General features: G+C 48.9%; 1 protein-coding gene across 4 annotated transcripts in view; it reads right to left on the bottom strand.

Annotated features, from left to right (window-relative positions):
* svep1 (sushi, von Willebrand factor type A, EGF and pentraxin domain containing 1) overlaps nucleotides 1-17,152 on the bottom strand; it is a 68,276-nt gene that overhangs the window by 20,873 nt on the left and 30,251 nt on the right. For 3 of the 4 annotated variants that reach the window (XM_072718707.1, XM_072718706.1, XM_072718705.1), the window contains exons 1-21: nucleotides 12,421-12,536; nucleotides 11,413-11,542; nucleotides 10,913-11,020; nucleotides 9,498-9,629; nucleotides 9,127-9,318; nucleotides 8,890-9,011; nucleotides 8,566-8,671; nucleotides 8,010-8,222; nucleotides 7,567-7,800; nucleotides 6,865-7,026; nucleotides 6,552-6,713; nucleotides 5,022-5,183; nucleotides 4,707-4,792; nucleotides 4,445-4,541; nucleotides 4,135-4,248; nucleotides 3,819-3,932; nucleotides 3,346-3,547; nucleotides 2,625-2,782; nucleotides 2,123-2,324; nucleotides 1,317-1,492; nucleotides 177-301 (exon numbers count right to left, since the gene is read on the bottom strand). In XM_072718707.1, coding sequence (XP_072574808.1) covers nucleotides 177-301; nucleotides 1,317-1,492; nucleotides 2,123-2,324; nucleotides 2,625-2,782; nucleotides 3,346-3,547; nucleotides 3,819-3,932; nucleotides 4,135-4,248; nucleotides 4,445-4,541; nucleotides 4,707-4,792; nucleotides 5,022-5,183; nucleotides 6,552-6,713; nucleotides 6,865-7,026; nucleotides 7,567-7,800; nucleotides 8,010-8,222; nucleotides 8,566-8,671; nucleotides 8,890-9,011; nucleotides 9,127-9,318; nucleotides 9,498-9,629; nucleotides 10,913-11,020; nucleotides 11,413-11,527 — 2,982 coding nt within the window. In that variant the 5' untranslated portion in view covers nucleotides 11,528-11,542; nucleotides 12,421-12,536. Of the gene's footprint in view, nucleotides 1-176; nucleotides 302-1,316; nucleotides 1,493-2,122; nucleotides 2,325-2,624; nucleotides 2,783-3,345; nucleotides 3,548-3,818; nucleotides 3,933-4,134; nucleotides 4,249-4,444; nucleotides 4,542-4,706; nucleotides 4,793-5,021; nucleotides 5,184-6,551; nucleotides 6,714-6,864; nucleotides 7,027-7,566; nucleotides 7,801-8,009; nucleotides 8,223-8,565; nucleotides 8,672-8,889; nucleotides 9,012-9,126; nucleotides 9,319-9,497; nucleotides 9,630-10,912; nucleotides 11,021-11,412; nucleotides 11,543-12,420; nucleotides 12,540-14,201; nucleotides 14,391-16,795; nucleotides 16,976-17,152 lie in introns of those variants that run through there. The other variant, XM_072718708.1, reaches the window with a different exon arrangement.

The raw sequence follows: 17,152 nt of genomic DNA on the forward strand, positions 1-17,152 counted from the left end.
CATGTGGAAGACGTCAAACTCGCTCGTTTGTTTCTGCGGTGAGGAAGAGCAGAGGCAGACAGGCTGGGAGGTAGCACAGTATGACAGGGTACAGGGAACGCTTGTCTTTCAGCCGCGTAATGACAGGGTGCATCGCCTCTGAGTGGCGAGAACAAGCCTTGCAGTGTCAGAATTACTTGCTGGGCGGTGAGGACATGGTCCCACAGGTTGAGCTGGCTGAGGGAGCCCACAAATGACTCCACCGGGTTGAAACCCTTGCCCCTCTGGTCTTGGTCCTGGCCCAGCACCAGTGCCCCCCCACCTGCAGAGGAGAGACCAAATGATTCCCATGAGATCCCGGTAAGGCGCTCATAAGTCTGACCCAGAATCCCTGCTTTCATTGTCAGCGCTGACTACAAATAATCCCAGACTGGTAACACGTGACAAATATAGGGAAAGCTTCCCAACAGGACACTAATGAAATTAGCACAGTATAATAAAATAATGCAAGAAAATGAAATGAAACCTTCCAAAGTGAATGATTGACTCTAGGTTAATCACTCTGAGTTTAGCCCTCTTGGTTAATCACTCAAGGTTAATCCCTTGGGGTTAATTACTCTGGGTTAATCACTGTGTGTTTATCTCTCTGGTTTAATCTCTTCCCAACAGGGCACTAATTAAATTAGCACAGTATAATAATGTAATAATGTAAGGAAACAAGACCATCCAATGTCATTGATTGGCCGTGGGTTAATCGCTCTGGGACAGACTCTCTGGGTTAATCACTCTGAGTCAGTCTCTCTGGGGAAATCACTCTGGGTCAGTCTCTTTGGGTCAGTCACTCTGGGTTAATCACTCCAGGTCAGTCACTCTGGGTTAATCACTCCAGGTCAGTCTCTCTGGATTAATCACTCTGGGTCAATCACTCTGGTTTAATCACTCCGGGTCAGTCTCTCTGGGTTATTCACTCCAGGTCAGTCTCTCTGGATTAATCACTCCAGGTCAGTCACTCTGGGTTAATCACTCCAGGTCAGTCTCTCTGGGTTAATCACTCCAGGTCAGTCTCTCTGGATTAATCACTCCAGGTCAGTCTCTCTAGGTTAATCCCACTATGTTAATCATTCTGTGGCTTTATCACTCTGGGTTAATCACTCTCGGTCAGTCACTCGGGGTCAGTCACTCTGCATTAATCCCTCTGGGTTGATCACTCGGGGCCAGCCACTCTGGGTTAATCACTCTGGGTTAATCTTTCCAGGTTAATCCCTCTGGGTTTATTCCTCATTTGGTGTATCCCCTCATGCTTAGAGTACCGGCCCCGATGCTGATGTAACACCAACCTGGGATAGTGGCACCGACCGACAGGCCCTTCCCCCCATCTGACAGGTTCCCGTCGATGTAGACCTTCCAGTCACCGTCCACACTGCGCCAGGACACGCCAATGTGATGCCAGTGTCCGTCGTTGACAGCTGGGCAGTCCGTGATGCGCTCCTTGCCGTTGATGTACAGAACCCAGCTGAACAGAAACCGCTGTCATTCAGAGGACCGGCTGACACTTATAACCAAACTTTCAAGCAAACCAGCATAAGTAGCACAAGCTGTGTAAGTGATCAGATTCCAGGTTAGAAGTTGTTCCTTAACTCTCTTAACTTCCTTGTTGGGGACAAAGTCAACATCCAGGAAGTAAAGTCAAGAAAAACAACTAAATTGTTAAAGAGGCAAACAATGCTTGTTTACATCATACTACCATACTACCTCATACCATGTGGACATCATACTACCATACTACCATACCATACTATTACACTACCTCATCCGTAATTTTTGCACATAAAGCTCTGTTGCACATTACACTTCAAAGTATTTATTTTCTATTTTTTCTATTATATTGTACCTCGGACATCAAAGTAAGAATTTCATTGCACAGAGAAATGCACTTTTCTACTGTACATATGACAATAAACGCTTTGAATCTTGAGTCTTTGAATCTTGAAACTGAACCTTATGGGGAGTTAGCAGACAGCCATTGAAGCCAGAGATGACTGGTTAACATTAAGATTCATACTATCACTATTCCATCTAGATGTGACAATGTTTTGGGGTGATTTGATGCGGAATTCCCCATTTTCGGGGACCGGGGGTTCACCCGTTATAGTCGGTCAGCAGGAAGGTGTTGTCGCTCCCGTCTTCCACAGCGTAGGAGATGGGTGTCCCATAGTTGGTGCTGTCCGATGACTTCATCCAGAAGGTGCAGGTAATGGCCGTCAGGGGGGGCAGGACGCCATCCAGCAGGACATAACCATGGATACCAGACACCTCAAAGTCCAGGTTAAAGGAGGAGGACATTTCTGGGGGGGTGAAAGAGCCATATGCAAAAAGGGCAGAGGTAGTGACCTCAAAGCGAGTGACCTCAGAGCGAGTGACCTCAGAGCAGTGCTGAGCTGGATGGGGGATCGGAAATTAAGCAAAATTACGTAACTTTGAAGCTCATTCCTTTAAATATATATTTAAGCATCATATAAAGCCTCTCTACACAGGATAATACCTCCATCTAAAGAGGCTGTCCTATCACACTGACACATTATCCCTGCTCGGTCGCCCTGGAAACAGCAGGCCAATAGGGCTCCCCCCTGCTCTGTCGTCTATACCTGTCTCACACCTGCTTCCGTTGAACCCTGGGCGGCAGATGCAGCGGAAGGAGCCCGGGCTGTCCTGGCAGGTGGCCCCGTTCAGGCAGGGGCCTGGGGCACACTCGTCCACGTCCACCTGGCACAGCATGCCAGTGTAGCCGGCTGGGCATTCGCACCTGGGTTACACAGAGAGGGGGATTCTATGCAAAGAGACCTGACCGACCATCCATCCATCCATCCATCCATTCATCCATCCATCCATCCATCCATCCATTCATCCATCCATCCATCCATCCATCCATCATTCATTCATCCATCCATCCATTCATCCATCCATTCATCCATCCATCCATCCATCCATTCATCCATCCATCCATCCATTCATCCATATAACCATTTGCACCGATCAGAAATAGTCATTCAGAAACCTAGTGCTACTGACAGTTTTTACACATGGATATTTTAACTTTAGTGGTTAAAGGTCCATACATTTAACCCCTGAGCGAATAGCTGTATTGTGCAGCGCATGTAAAACTCCCCAGGCTTCATGGACACAGTGAATAATAAATGGTTATACAGGCAGTCCTGTATGGAATATGGCATCCCAGTTTCCAAATTACACTGGTTGGGTAGACAGATAACCCTACAGCGTGAACCCTGTTCACAGACAGACACATGCTACCTACAGCAGTGGGACCTGCATTACCTGCTAAGTACTGTAGACCAGGTGAACACTTACATGAAGTTGTTGACCCCATCTGAGCAGGAGCCTCCATTCAGGCAGGGGGCGCTGTTGCACTCATTCACGTTGACCTCACAGCTGTCACCGGCGAATCCCTGGGCACAGGTGCAGGCGTAGGCCCCTGCCTGGTCCTCACAGACACCCCTGTTCAGGCACGGGTTCGACAGGCATTCGTCGATCTCCAGCTCACAGTGGGTCCCTTTCAATAAAAACACAAGTGCAAAATGCCATTTGGGTTGGTTCATATTATCGTTTGTCTTCTTATTAACGAAGACCTCAAAGTCTCCATTTTATCACATGCTGCCAACAGCAACATTAGCAGAAGAATGTTAGCAGATCTTGTACTGAGATGTGAATCAATCGCCTCTTTTTGATGTATGCACAACAGCCAAGAGCAGTCAAACTTCTCACGTGTGTCCATGAACGTTCTGTAACCAGTTACAGCCAGCTGGGTGGAGTCTATTTCTTACCTGTGAACCCAAGCGGGCAGCTGCAGACATACTGGTTGATCTCATCCACACAGTGGCCATCATTCAGGCAGGGAGAGGAGCTGCACTCATTGACCTCCACTTCACAGAGGGTGCCTAAGAACACCAGCAGGGCCATTAGCAAACCAGTACTGTCCATCCATGCATCATTAAAACGGTGGGCAAAAGCATCCATCCGCTTGTTAGCCAATCCGTGCCGAGGAGAAGGTAAGCCAAGTCAACCCTGTCATGTTGCATTAACATCTCAAAGATGTATGATGAGAAGGGAAAGGCTGTGAGGACCCCTATATGGACATACCTACATAGCCGGTCTGGCACTGGCACTGAAAGTCCCCTGTGCCATCTCTGCAGTGCCCGCCATTTTGGCAGGGGGCCGAGTCGCACTCATCAATGTCCTTCTCACATTTGGACCCTGCAAGGGAGAGAAGGTGTCATTCTCCTTACAAGGAGTGCCGCCCACCCCCTTCTGCTTACGGGCCTTTCCAGTCCGAAGAGGTGAGCTCCCACTACACAGAGCTTCGCATTCTACGCCTTTCCTCAAGTCCTAATACATACGCAGGTTTACCCTCCGGAAAAATGTGTCAGTAACCCTGGATCATCACAGTTACCTGTGAATCCTGGAAGGCAGGAGCACACATATCCAATTCCCACCTCCTCGCACGTGCCCTCGTTCTGACAGGGATTAAGGAAGCACTCATGGAATAGCTGAAAAGGAAAGCACCGGTTATTCACGGTGATGGACTGCTGAGAATGCCTCATTAATCCAGCAAATACAATCCGTAAAGCGGGTTGTTTCACTGGTGCTCTACTGGTTATGTACCTAATATGTAATGTACAAGGTCTAAGAGCAGCTGACAGGATGTGACACACCTGGCTGCTGGCCTGGTAATTCTTATGGACTGCTTCCGGGGCAGAGGTCACGCTCAGCTCCTTGGGCAGGAAGCTGGATCCAAAGCCTAGGCAGAGGCACATGCTTGGAAGATGCTGAAGCTACTTTTGAGAAGAATGAGACTCAACTTCAAACAGGGGTCTGGGAATCAGGAGACTTATGGAACCTCATGGATTTTATGCTTTAACTGCCACAAGAGTTTGCATATGAAAGGTACTCTCCCAAATGAAGCAGGACATGCTGAAACGGGCTGAGAATTGTCGCGCCTTTCATGTGGAAGGCTTTGGGAGACTCACTGGAGCAGTCATGAATGAACGCCGCCCCAGTCACACTGGTGGTCCCATAGAAGGGGCAGGACAGGCAGAAGGAACGCCCCTCCTCTGGCTGGTAGTAGTCCCGGGGGCAGGGGTAGCAGGGCGACAGGCCCGTGCGGGAGAAGTGTCCGGAAGAGCAGGGCACTGTCAGGAAACAAGCCGCAAGTGGCCAGTGACATGACCATATCGGACAGTGTCTGAATCTGCCTTTAATTTGAAGCAGGTAATAAAACTAGATAAAGGGGCAGAGCTATGGAAGTAAATCTGTGTCATCACAATTTGAATTTTATATGCCACTGAAATTCAAACATTGAATATTTATGCATTGGAAATATGCATCGGAAATTCGATGGTCCGAATTCACATGCAAAAAAACGATGTTAAAAATACGAGTTATACATGCGGGATACCAAGGCTAAGCAATCGAATCTGTGGCTGCGTTCGATTTGGGCTTATGTCTGTCTGCAGCTGACGTGACAAGAGCATCTGGCTGCGGCTGCAGGGATGCAGTGTAAACTGACTGCAGCCAAGTCGGACAGCTTCTACTCCTCATAGTGTGCGAGACCTGACTGCAATGGCCGCACTGTCAGAAGGGTGTAGATAAATCTATACAAATATCACCTGCATGCACATTACTCCTTTTACAAGAAGTTTTACTCTCCTAAACATGTATATATTTCCACTGTTGTATCATATTCCACATACACTAACTATTTATATTAGTACCTGTACATACTCTATGTATATATATTTATATATTAACCACCACATCTCTCGAAGTCTGACACCAACCACCAAAGCAAATTCCTTGTATGTGTAAACGTACTTGGCAATAAACTCGATTCTGATTCTGATTCTGATACAATAACCAACTCCTCATCCAAACTGTTAGCAGTGGGAAAAAAAATAAACTATTGTGTATAGTGGCCTTGTGTAAAAAGATAGCTGCCAGGAAAAAGATCAAATACATGTTTTTATTGTCAAGTACTGAGTACAATGCAATTCTTACTTGAATGCCTTCTAATTATAGACTGTAACTAAGTTACTGGATGATTAAACAAATAAAGCAACGCAACATTACAGTAACTACAGTAACAATAAATAAACCAGTAACTTACGTGTACTTTTAGAGCATTTATGTAATTTATTTAAACTTTATTTTACCAGGTAAATTACCTGAAAACCAGTTCTCACTGCTTTACGTGATATTCAGGAGAAATGGCAGATAAAACGCAGCCACAGATTAGATTGCTTAGCCTTGGTATCCCGGATGTATAACTCGTATTTTTAACCTCGTATTTTTGCATGTGAATTCGGACCATCGAATTTCCGATGCATATTTCCAATGCATAAATAATCAATGTTAGAATTTCAGTGGCATATAAAATTCTAATTGTGATGACACAGATTTACTTCCATACAGTGCTGTCAGGAAGTGTCCGTCAGTCATGTTTTATTTCTCAGCCGATGTCATTTCCTGTAAACCCTCCCTGCCCCCCCGCCATTACTCACCTCCACACTCAGCCACATGTATGGCTCCCCGGTTCACCGTGGAGGTCTCTTCCGGACAGGGGAGGCAGAGCCGGGACCCGAACCCAGGCTGGTACTGGCCCAGCGGGCAGGACTCACAGGTCTCCAGCCCGCTGGCAGAGGAACTCCCTGGCTTGCACTGCTCTGCAACAAGGATGCGGGTTCAAGGGTCAACCCTGTCTCCAACGGCATGGTTAATGTCGACGAGCCGCGGGAAGCTGCTGGCTCTGTGTAAGCCCAGATGTGTCAGAAGCTCCCGGCCACAGTCTGAGGAGAGGGAGCTACAGAAGGTTACCTTTGCACTCGGACAGGCTGCGGGAGTGCAGATAGGGGGTGGAGGAGCCGTCGGGGCAGGGCGTGCACTCCGTCTGGCCCTCCAGGTCTTGGTAGGAGCCCCGCCAGCAGCTCTCACACACACCAAACTCCAGGGAGTAGTAGGTGCCAACTGGGCACAGGACTATGGAGCAGGAGAGAAGGGATCAGAACAGCTACAAGAAGGAAAGTCCCAGTGACAGGTCACCTTATATTCCACTTCCAGTGGCAGAAGGCTGGAAAACCCCTAACAGTTCACTACATCAGCAGTCCTTGGTGTTTCGGATAAATTTCTTTCATTATATTTCAGCAAATAACAGCCCATATGTACTGAACACTCCCCCAGCACAGAGACTAACACACATTCTCTGCATCAGCACAGTCTAACACACATCCCCTCCATCAGCACAGAGACTAAATCACATCCCCACCATCAACACAAAGACTAATACACATCATCTTCATCAGCACGGAGGCTAACACACACCCTCTCCCTTAGCACAGAGACTAACACACATCCTCTCCCTTAGCACAGAGACTAACACACATCCTCTCCCTTAGCACAGAGGCTAACACACATCCTCTCCCTTAGCACAGAGATGGACACACATCCCTTCCATCAACATAGAGACTAACACACATCCTTCCCATTAACATATGCAATGTAGCACAGAGACTAGCTCACCACACATCCTGTCTTTAAGCACAGAGCCAGGTCGGCAAAACAGCGAGGCTTTCTGGCTTTCCAGGGACTTGGGGTCGGCCACAATCATCTCAGAGTCCACGCGGAAGGTAGACAGTGGCTGTTTGCTGAGCGTCCTCTTCAGCCGATTGGTCAGATGCTCCAGGGTACGCAGAAGCCGCTTCTGATTGGCTGCCTCCAACGAGTTGTTTCTCCAGGCGGGCAGCGGGATGGTCGCTGGAGGGACACAGAAACATCTAGTCGGGGGTTTCAGTTGTCAGGCAGCAGGATGGCTGTGAGGGCCTCAGTGAGATTCTATATTATGTTGTTTGATAATAATGCAGAAATATCTATCCTCAGAGAGTAGAATGGCAATGCTGAAAAGGCTCAGGAAATCTTAAGAGAGCCAGGTTATGGTACTTCTGGGTGAAAGGGCTGCACAGTACCTGTGATGTTGAAGAAGATCTGGATTTTCTGGTCCCTGGTGGGTCCAACGAGCTTGCGGTGCCGCTTAGCCCTGTAGGGGGTGCTCTTCTGAGAGTGGGCAGTGTCATCCTGCTGGTAAGCGCTGGGTTTGCGATCGGTGACGAAGCCCATGTCAAGATACGAATAATCCTGCCCATCCTGGGGCCTCCAATTACCAGCCCATCCGCCTGGCCCTGGAACAGGAGTGCAGGGAGCTGAACGGCGCAGGGGAAGCCCCCACCCTCACGAGCTTCAGGCAGTCACTTCAATTAGCACAGTAGGTTGTTAGCGAGCTAATGAACAAACCGTAAACATCAAACCTTTCATCTGTTCAACTTCACAACATTTTCAAAAAAAATCCCAATTATCCCAAGTGTTCTGCATGACGGCGCTTGATAATAATGGATCTCAGAGAATACTCAGGTTTAATAACGGGCTTCAAAGGCCCAGCACACACACAATTAGAGTATGTATAAAAGGTTTAGTTAATCTGGCTCCCAGAAGCAAAGTAAGGCAGACTCTGGGGTCTAGTCTTACCAATGGCAAATCCGTTCTCATAATCATAGTTGTATTCCAGACACTGGCCCTGTGACATCATTTCGAGCTTGCAGGATATATCATCTGAGTTGCAGAAGGCAGGCACCTGCAGCAACACACCAGGAACTGCCCGATTATACAAACACAAGAAGATCTGATGTTCTGCAGAGGAGATCAACATGTACATATTTCCCTCAAAACTCCCTTATAGGGTTTGAGCTGTGAAATGCAAACAAAGGAGTCAGCTATGATGTCATGGGGAAGCTGACCGGGCGGCCCGCCACCCCAGAGGTCCCCCGTGGTCCCCACAAAGTGTTCACTTACCATGTCCCCTAGTGTGCCGCTGAACTCCTTGCTAAAGGCCTTCAGCATGTTTGGGTCATCGCAACGGGAAGCTTTGAAGAGCATGTCGAAGGGTTTGAAACCATTGTTGGCGATCCGGTTTACTGGTGAAAGAGTTTCAGGCTACATCAAAGACGTTCTTAATAAGCAAAGTTCTACACACTGCTACTCATGCCAAGATGAATGTGTAAGGATCGCCAGTGAATGACCGCCACTCACGTGAGCAGTCGGGCTGGTTGGCCGTGTAGGCTGGGTCCCAGAGCCCGTTGTGGGCACAGAAGTAGCTCTTCACTCGCTGGTGGCTGAAGCTGTAGCCATCCTTGCAGTGGAGCGTGCAGTTGACGCCATCGTCTTCCTCCGTGCAGGAGAACTCCCCATTGACGGGCTGGAATGGCTGCTCGCACGTGGAACCTGGGTGGGAAGCGTGTACTGGTTTTACTGGGAATCTCTGATGATGACTCAGAGTGTTGGGTGGGGGGGGGCTTAAATAATGCAGAATGAGCATTTGGATGCCATGAAAAGGGTTCCATCTTTGCATTCCTACACCCCAAAATGAGCCATTCCCCCACCCATCCCTTGGGGAAACACACCCTGGACGATGATGAGTAGGTCACATGTGCGGTTGTTTCCGGAGGGGTCCGTGGCCGTATAGTGCACCACCGTCTCCCCCGTGGGGAAGACAGAGCCGGGGCTGTGTGTGCTGGAGATGCTCAGGGTGGAGCCTGAAAGAGCCAGGAGAGGGCGCCGTTACGCACTGAGCCCGGCCTGTGTCAGCACCTTGACCGAAGCAGGATTGTCCAACCGCACTGCTCAGGTGGAAGGTAAACTGAACCGAGCCCTTAATGAGAGGAAACTGGGTTTGGTTTCTGGTCTCTGAAGACAACTAGATGCTGTCAGACGGTCAGCCCCGTCACCCCCTTCCATCAGTTCTAGATCTTCACCCATACAATGCCTCTCCCAGGTTTAAGTTAACGAGAAACTGTCTGTGGCGGACCGGTCCCAAAACCAGATGTTCTCCCCATCTGGGGAATACAAGAACATAAGCGCCATTAAGGATAAACAGAGATAAACAGAAATACAATATCAAGGGCAGCGAGTTCAAATGCTAGAAACAAACACGCTGGAGTAATATTATCTATATAAATAGCTCTGAGAAAATGGAAATAGCTTTAATTGTTAATAAATGCAGATATTCCTAAAGAGGCCAGTATAAATGATCGTCACATGTGATGGCGTGATTCACATCAGCAGGTCACAGTGCTGTTAATAAACTCAGACATGTTGATATATGAAAACTGGTAGTTTGCTCTCTATGCGACACTATAATCATATCTGGGCCCTGCAGTGTAATTGCTGCCTTCTGGGGCTTTTAAACATAGATTGAGCGCGTACTTTGGTCTGGCTGTGCGGCGAGGCGAGATTCCTGCGCGCCATGCAAGCGTCTGGCGGACCATGCCCGCCTGTCCTTCAGTCTGCGAAACATAATAGATCGCTGGGCGCAGCCCCGGAAAGTGAAAAGGGAGGGAAAAGTTTGTGTAATGTTTACACAACACGCCGCACGTCTCGTTTTATTTAAGGCCTGTCCACATAAACACCAAGATGTTCTCCCAGATTAGAGATGCCCTTTTCTGACACTACCGACGTCAAAGCGGCTTGGTGTTGTTTAACCATGGTACGGGCTCCCAGGGCGGGACCAGTGGATGACATAAGACCGATTAAGGTCTGGCAGGGTGCTCTGGAACCACCGTCCTGTCCATCAGCACGCAGACAGCTCCTTCAATGTCAAAGATGCTTCACCAATGTTCTTGAGAACATGCTTGTCCACTTTAATAGGTAGTTAACTGACTAAAGTAAAGGTAAAACACCATGTCACACATTTGATGGCCGGCTCCAGCGTCTAAGACGCTGAGCCGGTTCCTTATGGTTCTTCTCGGAAGCACAGCTCTCTGGGATTCTTCATATATGGCCTGAAACGGACGACCTCGGCCCCCGCGGGGGTGGCTACCTGAGTTGTCGGAAAACTGAGGCACCTCCCACACGACAACGAGCTGCTTCTCCGTGGTGTGGAAAGGGGGCGGGGATCTGCACCTGTCAATCATTGGTGGTTCCGTATCTAGGAAGACAATTTCACTGATGTTAAAAGCTGCAGGCTCCACATCCTTGGGGGGGGGGGGGGGGGTTGCAAAATAACAGAAACATCTAATGATATAGTAATATTGCAGATCTCATTAGGAGTGGGGTCACCCTTTGCCTTCAAACAGTTTCAAACCTTCTTGGACATGTTCTGTGTGATGGGCTACTGGACCAATTTTCAAGAAGGAAAGCCCCCAGTTCTTTGAGGTATGGAGGAACTGGGTATCCACTTCATACACTGTGCTACAGAACCTCTGATTTACAGCTGACACACATATTGCTAACTGGCATCCAACTTGACATGGCTCCCGATCAGAGCTCCGCTTGTCACTGTGATTTAGTGAGTGCTGGCAAGCCTAGAAAGGAACCCACCCATGACCGTGACGCCAAAGGAGCAGTTGGCCTGGTTTCCAGCTTGGTCCGTGGCTGTGTAGGTGACACGCTCCTCTCCGATGGGGAACATCTGAGGCTGGGTTAAGATGGGCATGACCTGAACCGTGACCTGGGCAGTTATGGATCGAGAGAGAAGGAGTTAGGAAGCTGCCACAGATACATAGAGGAAAAGAATTATCACAAAGGTGCCATTAACCATAGAATTAAAGCTACTGCACTCCTCACATGGAGATCGATCAGGAAAGAGAAGGTAGGATGGCTACAGTAGCTGGCATGGTCTGGCAGTAGGTGCTCTGAGCTTAAAGTGCCATTCATGGGAGAATTTATAAATTACGGCTCTGACACATCAGCCTGAAACCAACCGTCTCTGCATACTCAACATCTGCCGGCAGGAATATCAGCCAAATTCCCTGAAGACCAAACCCTGATCTTCTCTGTCACTGCAGACCCAAACCAAACCAGCTGTGAACCACTTCCCTCATTCTACTGCTGACCCAAACCAAACCATCTCTAAACCACATCCCTTGTCCTACTGCTAACCCAAATCAAACCCTCTCTAAACCACATTACTTGTCCTACTGCTAAGCTAAACCAAACCCTCTCTATACCATGTCCTTAGTCCTACTGCTGACCCAAACCAAACCATCTCTAACCCATATCCCTTGTCCTACTGCTAATACAAACCAAACCCTCTCTAATCCATGTCCCCAGTCCTACTGCTGACCCAAACCAGACCATCTCTAAACCACATTACTTGTCCTACTGCTGACCTAAACCAAACCCTCTCTAAACCATGTCCTTAGTCCTACTGCTGACCCAAACCAAACCACGTCCTTCATCCTAAAGCCAACCCAAACCATCTACCACTTCCCTTGTGTTATAATCAATCCACGTTAAACCTAAGGTTCTCTGAACTTCTACCATACTACTAACAGGCAAGTAGCAGATCCTTCCCAGGCTCACTGGCCCCTTACTCCTGGGACCCACCTCTTCCCCGGAGTTGTCCTGGACTCTTGGACTGGCCCAGCTGACGTTGGCTAAGGCTCGTCGTTCTATCGTCTCCACCACAACATCCGGGGGGCATGTGATCTGGGGAGGCTCCAGATCTGGGGGTGGGAAGGGAAACACAGCCACCCGGAGGGAGCTCTGACCAAAGTGGTGGAAGTTAACATGAGCTATTTGCTATGGCTAACCAGCTGCCCTGGCTCAGGAGCTCCCTCTGCTGATGGGGTCAGTACAATGCATCTGAGCACACACCCTATCCGACTTCCACAACTGAACACAGGGACCTGTATCAGGGCCACGAGTCACATTGCGTCCAGCTGAGTGTTCAGGATGAAGCACAATGCCATTGTTAGGATTCCCAGGGGTGGGTGGGTTGTGTAACAAAAGACGGGAATGCCAGGAATCCCCTATTTTCAAAGTATTGGAAATCCGAGCAGGGGACACCTCCCACTGGCCCTCCGTAGTCCCATTAAGATGTGGGGCAAATTAATAATTGGTAATACGAGCGGCTTGTCGTCAAACTGACACCACCATCACTGTCCTCAGCTCTGACCAGGACATGTCAGCACATGCTTGCAAAGCCACGCGTGTGGCTGAAGTTTGTGGAGGAGTTGGGTGAAGATGCTCTAGGGGGTGTGAGAGAGAGGCGAATAACCACAGGGCGCCAGCTGCACACATTACTGTACAGGGGCTGCTGGACAACATCCTATACAGGATATAGGTCCCTGTGTGGCCTGCAATGGCGTCCAGTCCTGGCTCTACCCCAGCACCATGCCCTGTGCTGCCTGGGATAGGCTCCAGCAACCCCCCCCCCCACCCCGGCCCTGATGAGGATAAGCTGTTAGAAGATGAATGGCTGTAGATTTGTCAATGTCATATGCAGAAGTCCAGGCAGGAGGTAAATTGCTTTCCCTTCTGAAAGAGAACACAGCCTTCTCTCTATGACACTGTGTGAAGTGCCTGGACAGTCAGCTGGTGCTGAGCACAGAGATATAACAGCAGGACTCCGCCCCTCTTCCAAATCGCTTGCCTCCATCAAACAGCGCAGCAGGTTTAAATCGCCAGCGCAGATGCTGGGTCTCCATTTTCTGGAGACCGTGGTATGGGAGCTGTGGGGGTGGGGGGTGCTCTTTGTTCCTTCCTTTCATTCATCACTGAAATAGGGTCACTGCAGACAGATGGACTTGGCAGGGACCCGAGTGCCCCGCCCCACTGGCCCACCTCCGATGCTCAGAGCAGGGCAGTGGCCAGCTGGGTACGGCTGCAGTGAAGCAGGCGTTCAACCGTAAACCAAAAGAGATCTACGGCAGTGTTTCCCAATCTGGTCCTCGGGAACCCACAGCTGGTCCACGTTTTTGCTCCCTCCATGCTCCCGGCAAAAACGTTGACTGTCTGTGGGTCCCTCAGGACCAGATTGGGAAACGCAGATCTAAGGCAAGAAGAGGCATTGCTGTTGTAGCTTAGTATGGAATTATCCTGAATTGTTTTAGAAAAACTGCCAATTGAGTAAAAGACCCCAGTTCTGAAATATATAAGCAGTGAATGATAAAATATATTACAATCATTTTCTGATGCTCTGAGTGAAGACCCCGTAGGATGTGACCTTACATTTGTTTTTATAAATAAGCCACTTTACCTCCAAAAAGACAGGTGAAATCCAGCTCTCTACATGGGATATGGTGTACATAAAGCATATATAAAGGTTTACATTGAGAACAATGTGAAATCTGACTGTCAAACACCACGACACATATGCCCGTTACCTGCACACGCTGCGACGCTGGAGGTCCAGTCACCAGACTGAAGGCATGTCAACACAGGGTCGCCCCTGATGCCGTAACCTTGACGACAGGCCAGCCGGCACGCAGTACCGGGCTTTGCTTCCCTCTCCATGCAGGTAGGGGGCGACAGCAGGGCATTTTTAGGCATCACCAACGGAGGACAGAGAATCTCTGTAAGGGGGGAAGTGAGACACTCTGGTGAGAATCCAGAAGAAACACTGCAGTGCACGTTCATCGCCTTTTAGGGTGGCAAAGAAACACAAGTGGTGACAAGGGAATTTTTACACTCTGACACAGAGCTAACAGAGCAAAACACTGTCACCTTCAGAAAGCATGTTCCCTGCGTGTATACATACATACAGCCTTTTAGTGAAATACTGCAGATCACCAGTGAAAGCACCAGCCTGCAGACATCGTAGCTCTTAGTTCTTAGAGCATGTGAAGTAGTTCCTTCTGCTGGTTGTGGAACCTGGAAGGAACCTGGAGCAGTTTTTCTCAATCCGGTCCTGGGAGACCCGCAGACAGTCCATGTTTTTGCTCCCTCCCGGGTAGAGAGCTTGGAGGATGCAAAAATATGGACCGGATGTGGGTCCGCGAGGACCGAATTGAGAAACACTGCTCCGGAGCAATGGAACTGAAGATGTGCTGATGTTACGGAGGAGGTCTGAGAGCGTTACAAACCCAGCGTCGCATTTTGGGCCGCAAGACTGCAGCAGCTGCAGGCACACATGCAGGCGTTCTCACAAACAGCTTGCGTGTCGGTGGCGGGGAGCCGATTCGGGCCGATAAACTGTAATGAGTGCCTTCCTCAGTGGCTGCAGACGTCTGCATGTCTCAAATAGAACGCTCTGAGTCATGTGAGGCTGCACGAAGGCGGCCAGAAGCTTGTGGGTCAGGGCACCTCTGGCCTTTTCCGCTCTGCCCTCATGTCTATGTGGAGATTTTCCTCTCTTGCTACTAGAGGGAATCACACCCTCTGCTGTGCATGTGTTTGCATGTAAGTGTCTGTACATGCATTTAGGTGTGTGACCATGATTTTTTTCTATATAATATGGTGGGGGGGGGGGGTCAGCAGATGAGGACGCTGTGCTTGTGAACAGAAGGTTGCTGATTTCTCTGATTGGGCCTCTGAGCAAAGGCCTCTAACCCCGTGTTCCTGCAGGGACTGTCTGACTCTGCTTTCTCTTAAAAAAGTCACTCTAGATAAATGAGTCTATTGAAATAATTAACATGTAAGTGCATTACTCTTACCACCCCCCAGCTGTGCACGTGCGTGTGTGTGTGTGTGAGTGTGTGCATGGCTGTGTGTGGTTTAGGTTTAAATTACAATGTGGGGACCAAATGACTGCCAAAATGTAATAAAAACCTGTTTTTTGACATTGTGGGGACCATTTTTCAGGTCCCCACAAAGATCTGGCTAAAGTTAAGATTAGGGCTGGGTAGGGGTTAAGGTCGTCATGTTAAGATTAGAGTTTTCGCCATAAAAATTAATGGTGAGTCCCCACAAATATATGATTACAAACCTCTGTGTGTGTGTGTGTGTTTGCATAGATAACTTCTGGGGCCCAAAATGTGGTGAAACCTGAAAATTCCTTATTTTTGGGGACATTTTTCAGGTCCCCATTTGGATAACCTGAACTTTATAAAAATCCGTAAATGTAATCAAAAAACTAAAAATGACAAAAGTCTTGTATTTTAGGGCTATGTCCATTGTAAAGGTGGAGGGCTATGTCCATTGTAAAGGTGGAGGGGTATGCCCATTGTAAATGTGGAGGGCTATGTCCATTGTAAAGGTGAAGGGCTATGTCCATTGTAAAGGTGGAGGGCTTTGTCCATTGTAAAGGTGGAGGGCTATGTCCATTGTAAATGTGGAGGGCTATGCCCATTGTAAAGGTGGAGGGGTATGCCCATTGTAAATGTGGAGGGCTATGTCCATTGTAAAGGTGAAGGGCTATGTCCATTGTAAAGGTGGAGGGGTATGCCCATTGTAAAGGTGGAGGGCTATGGCCATTGTAAAGGTGAAGGGCTATGCCCATTGTAAATGTGGAGGGCTATGTCCATTGTAAAGGTGGAGGGGTATGCCCATTGTAAAGGTGGAGGGCTATGGCCATTGTAAAGGTAGAGGGCTATGTCCATTGTAGGTAGAGGGCTATGCTCATTGTAAAGGTGGAGGGCTATGCCCATTGTGAAGGTGGAGGGGTATGCCCATTGTAAAGGTGGAGGGCTATGTCCATTGTAAAGGTGGAGGGCTATGCCCATTGTAAATGTGGAGGGCTATGTCCATTGTAAAGGTGGAGGGCTATGGCCATTGTAAAGGTGAAGGGCTATGCTCATTGTAAAGGTGGAGGGCTATGCCCATTGTGAAAGTGGAGGGGTATGTCAATTGTAAGGGTGTTTTATCATGTTTTCTCTGATTTTAATGTTATGTTTCTCTATTTTTGATGTAATTTCTTCTATAATTAGGAGGATTTGTAAACAGTCTGTGACTTGCAGTCTGAAGTTTCGTATAGTAAATGTTCATGTGATGGACAGCAGACCCCCCCACAAGCAGGGGTGCGGCCCTGAAGCAGGCTTACCCACACACCGAGGGGGGGGCCCGCTCCACCGGGAGTTGGCCTGACATATCAGCCTGGCGGCGCCCTCCAGCCGGTAGCCATCGGCGCAGCGCACTGTGCACGTCGACCTGTAGGGGGCACTGCCCTGCGAGCAGTTGAGGTGTCCGTGTGGAGGTGGCTGGAGGGCTGGACACTTGCGTGCTGTGGGCGGGTGCGTGGAGACAGAGCAGGGAAACGACACGAGACAGAAATTACTGACGGAATGACGCACAGCAATCTCAACGCAATGCCAAGGCAGCAGCCTCGGTCAGTATCCCGGAATAACCTTGGATCCCAGCCACTGTGCTGGTTCTGCTTCTTTTAATGGGAATTTTCTTG

Source organism: Paramormyrops kingsleyae, chromosome 12 (assembly GCF_048594095.1).
Source record: "Paramormyrops kingsleyae isolate MSU_618 chromosome 12, PKINGS_0.4, whole genome shotgun sequence".
NCBI classification, from domain to species: domain Eukaryota; kingdom Metazoa; phylum Chordata; class Actinopteri; order Osteoglossiformes; family Mormyridae; genus Paramormyrops; species Paramormyrops kingsleyae.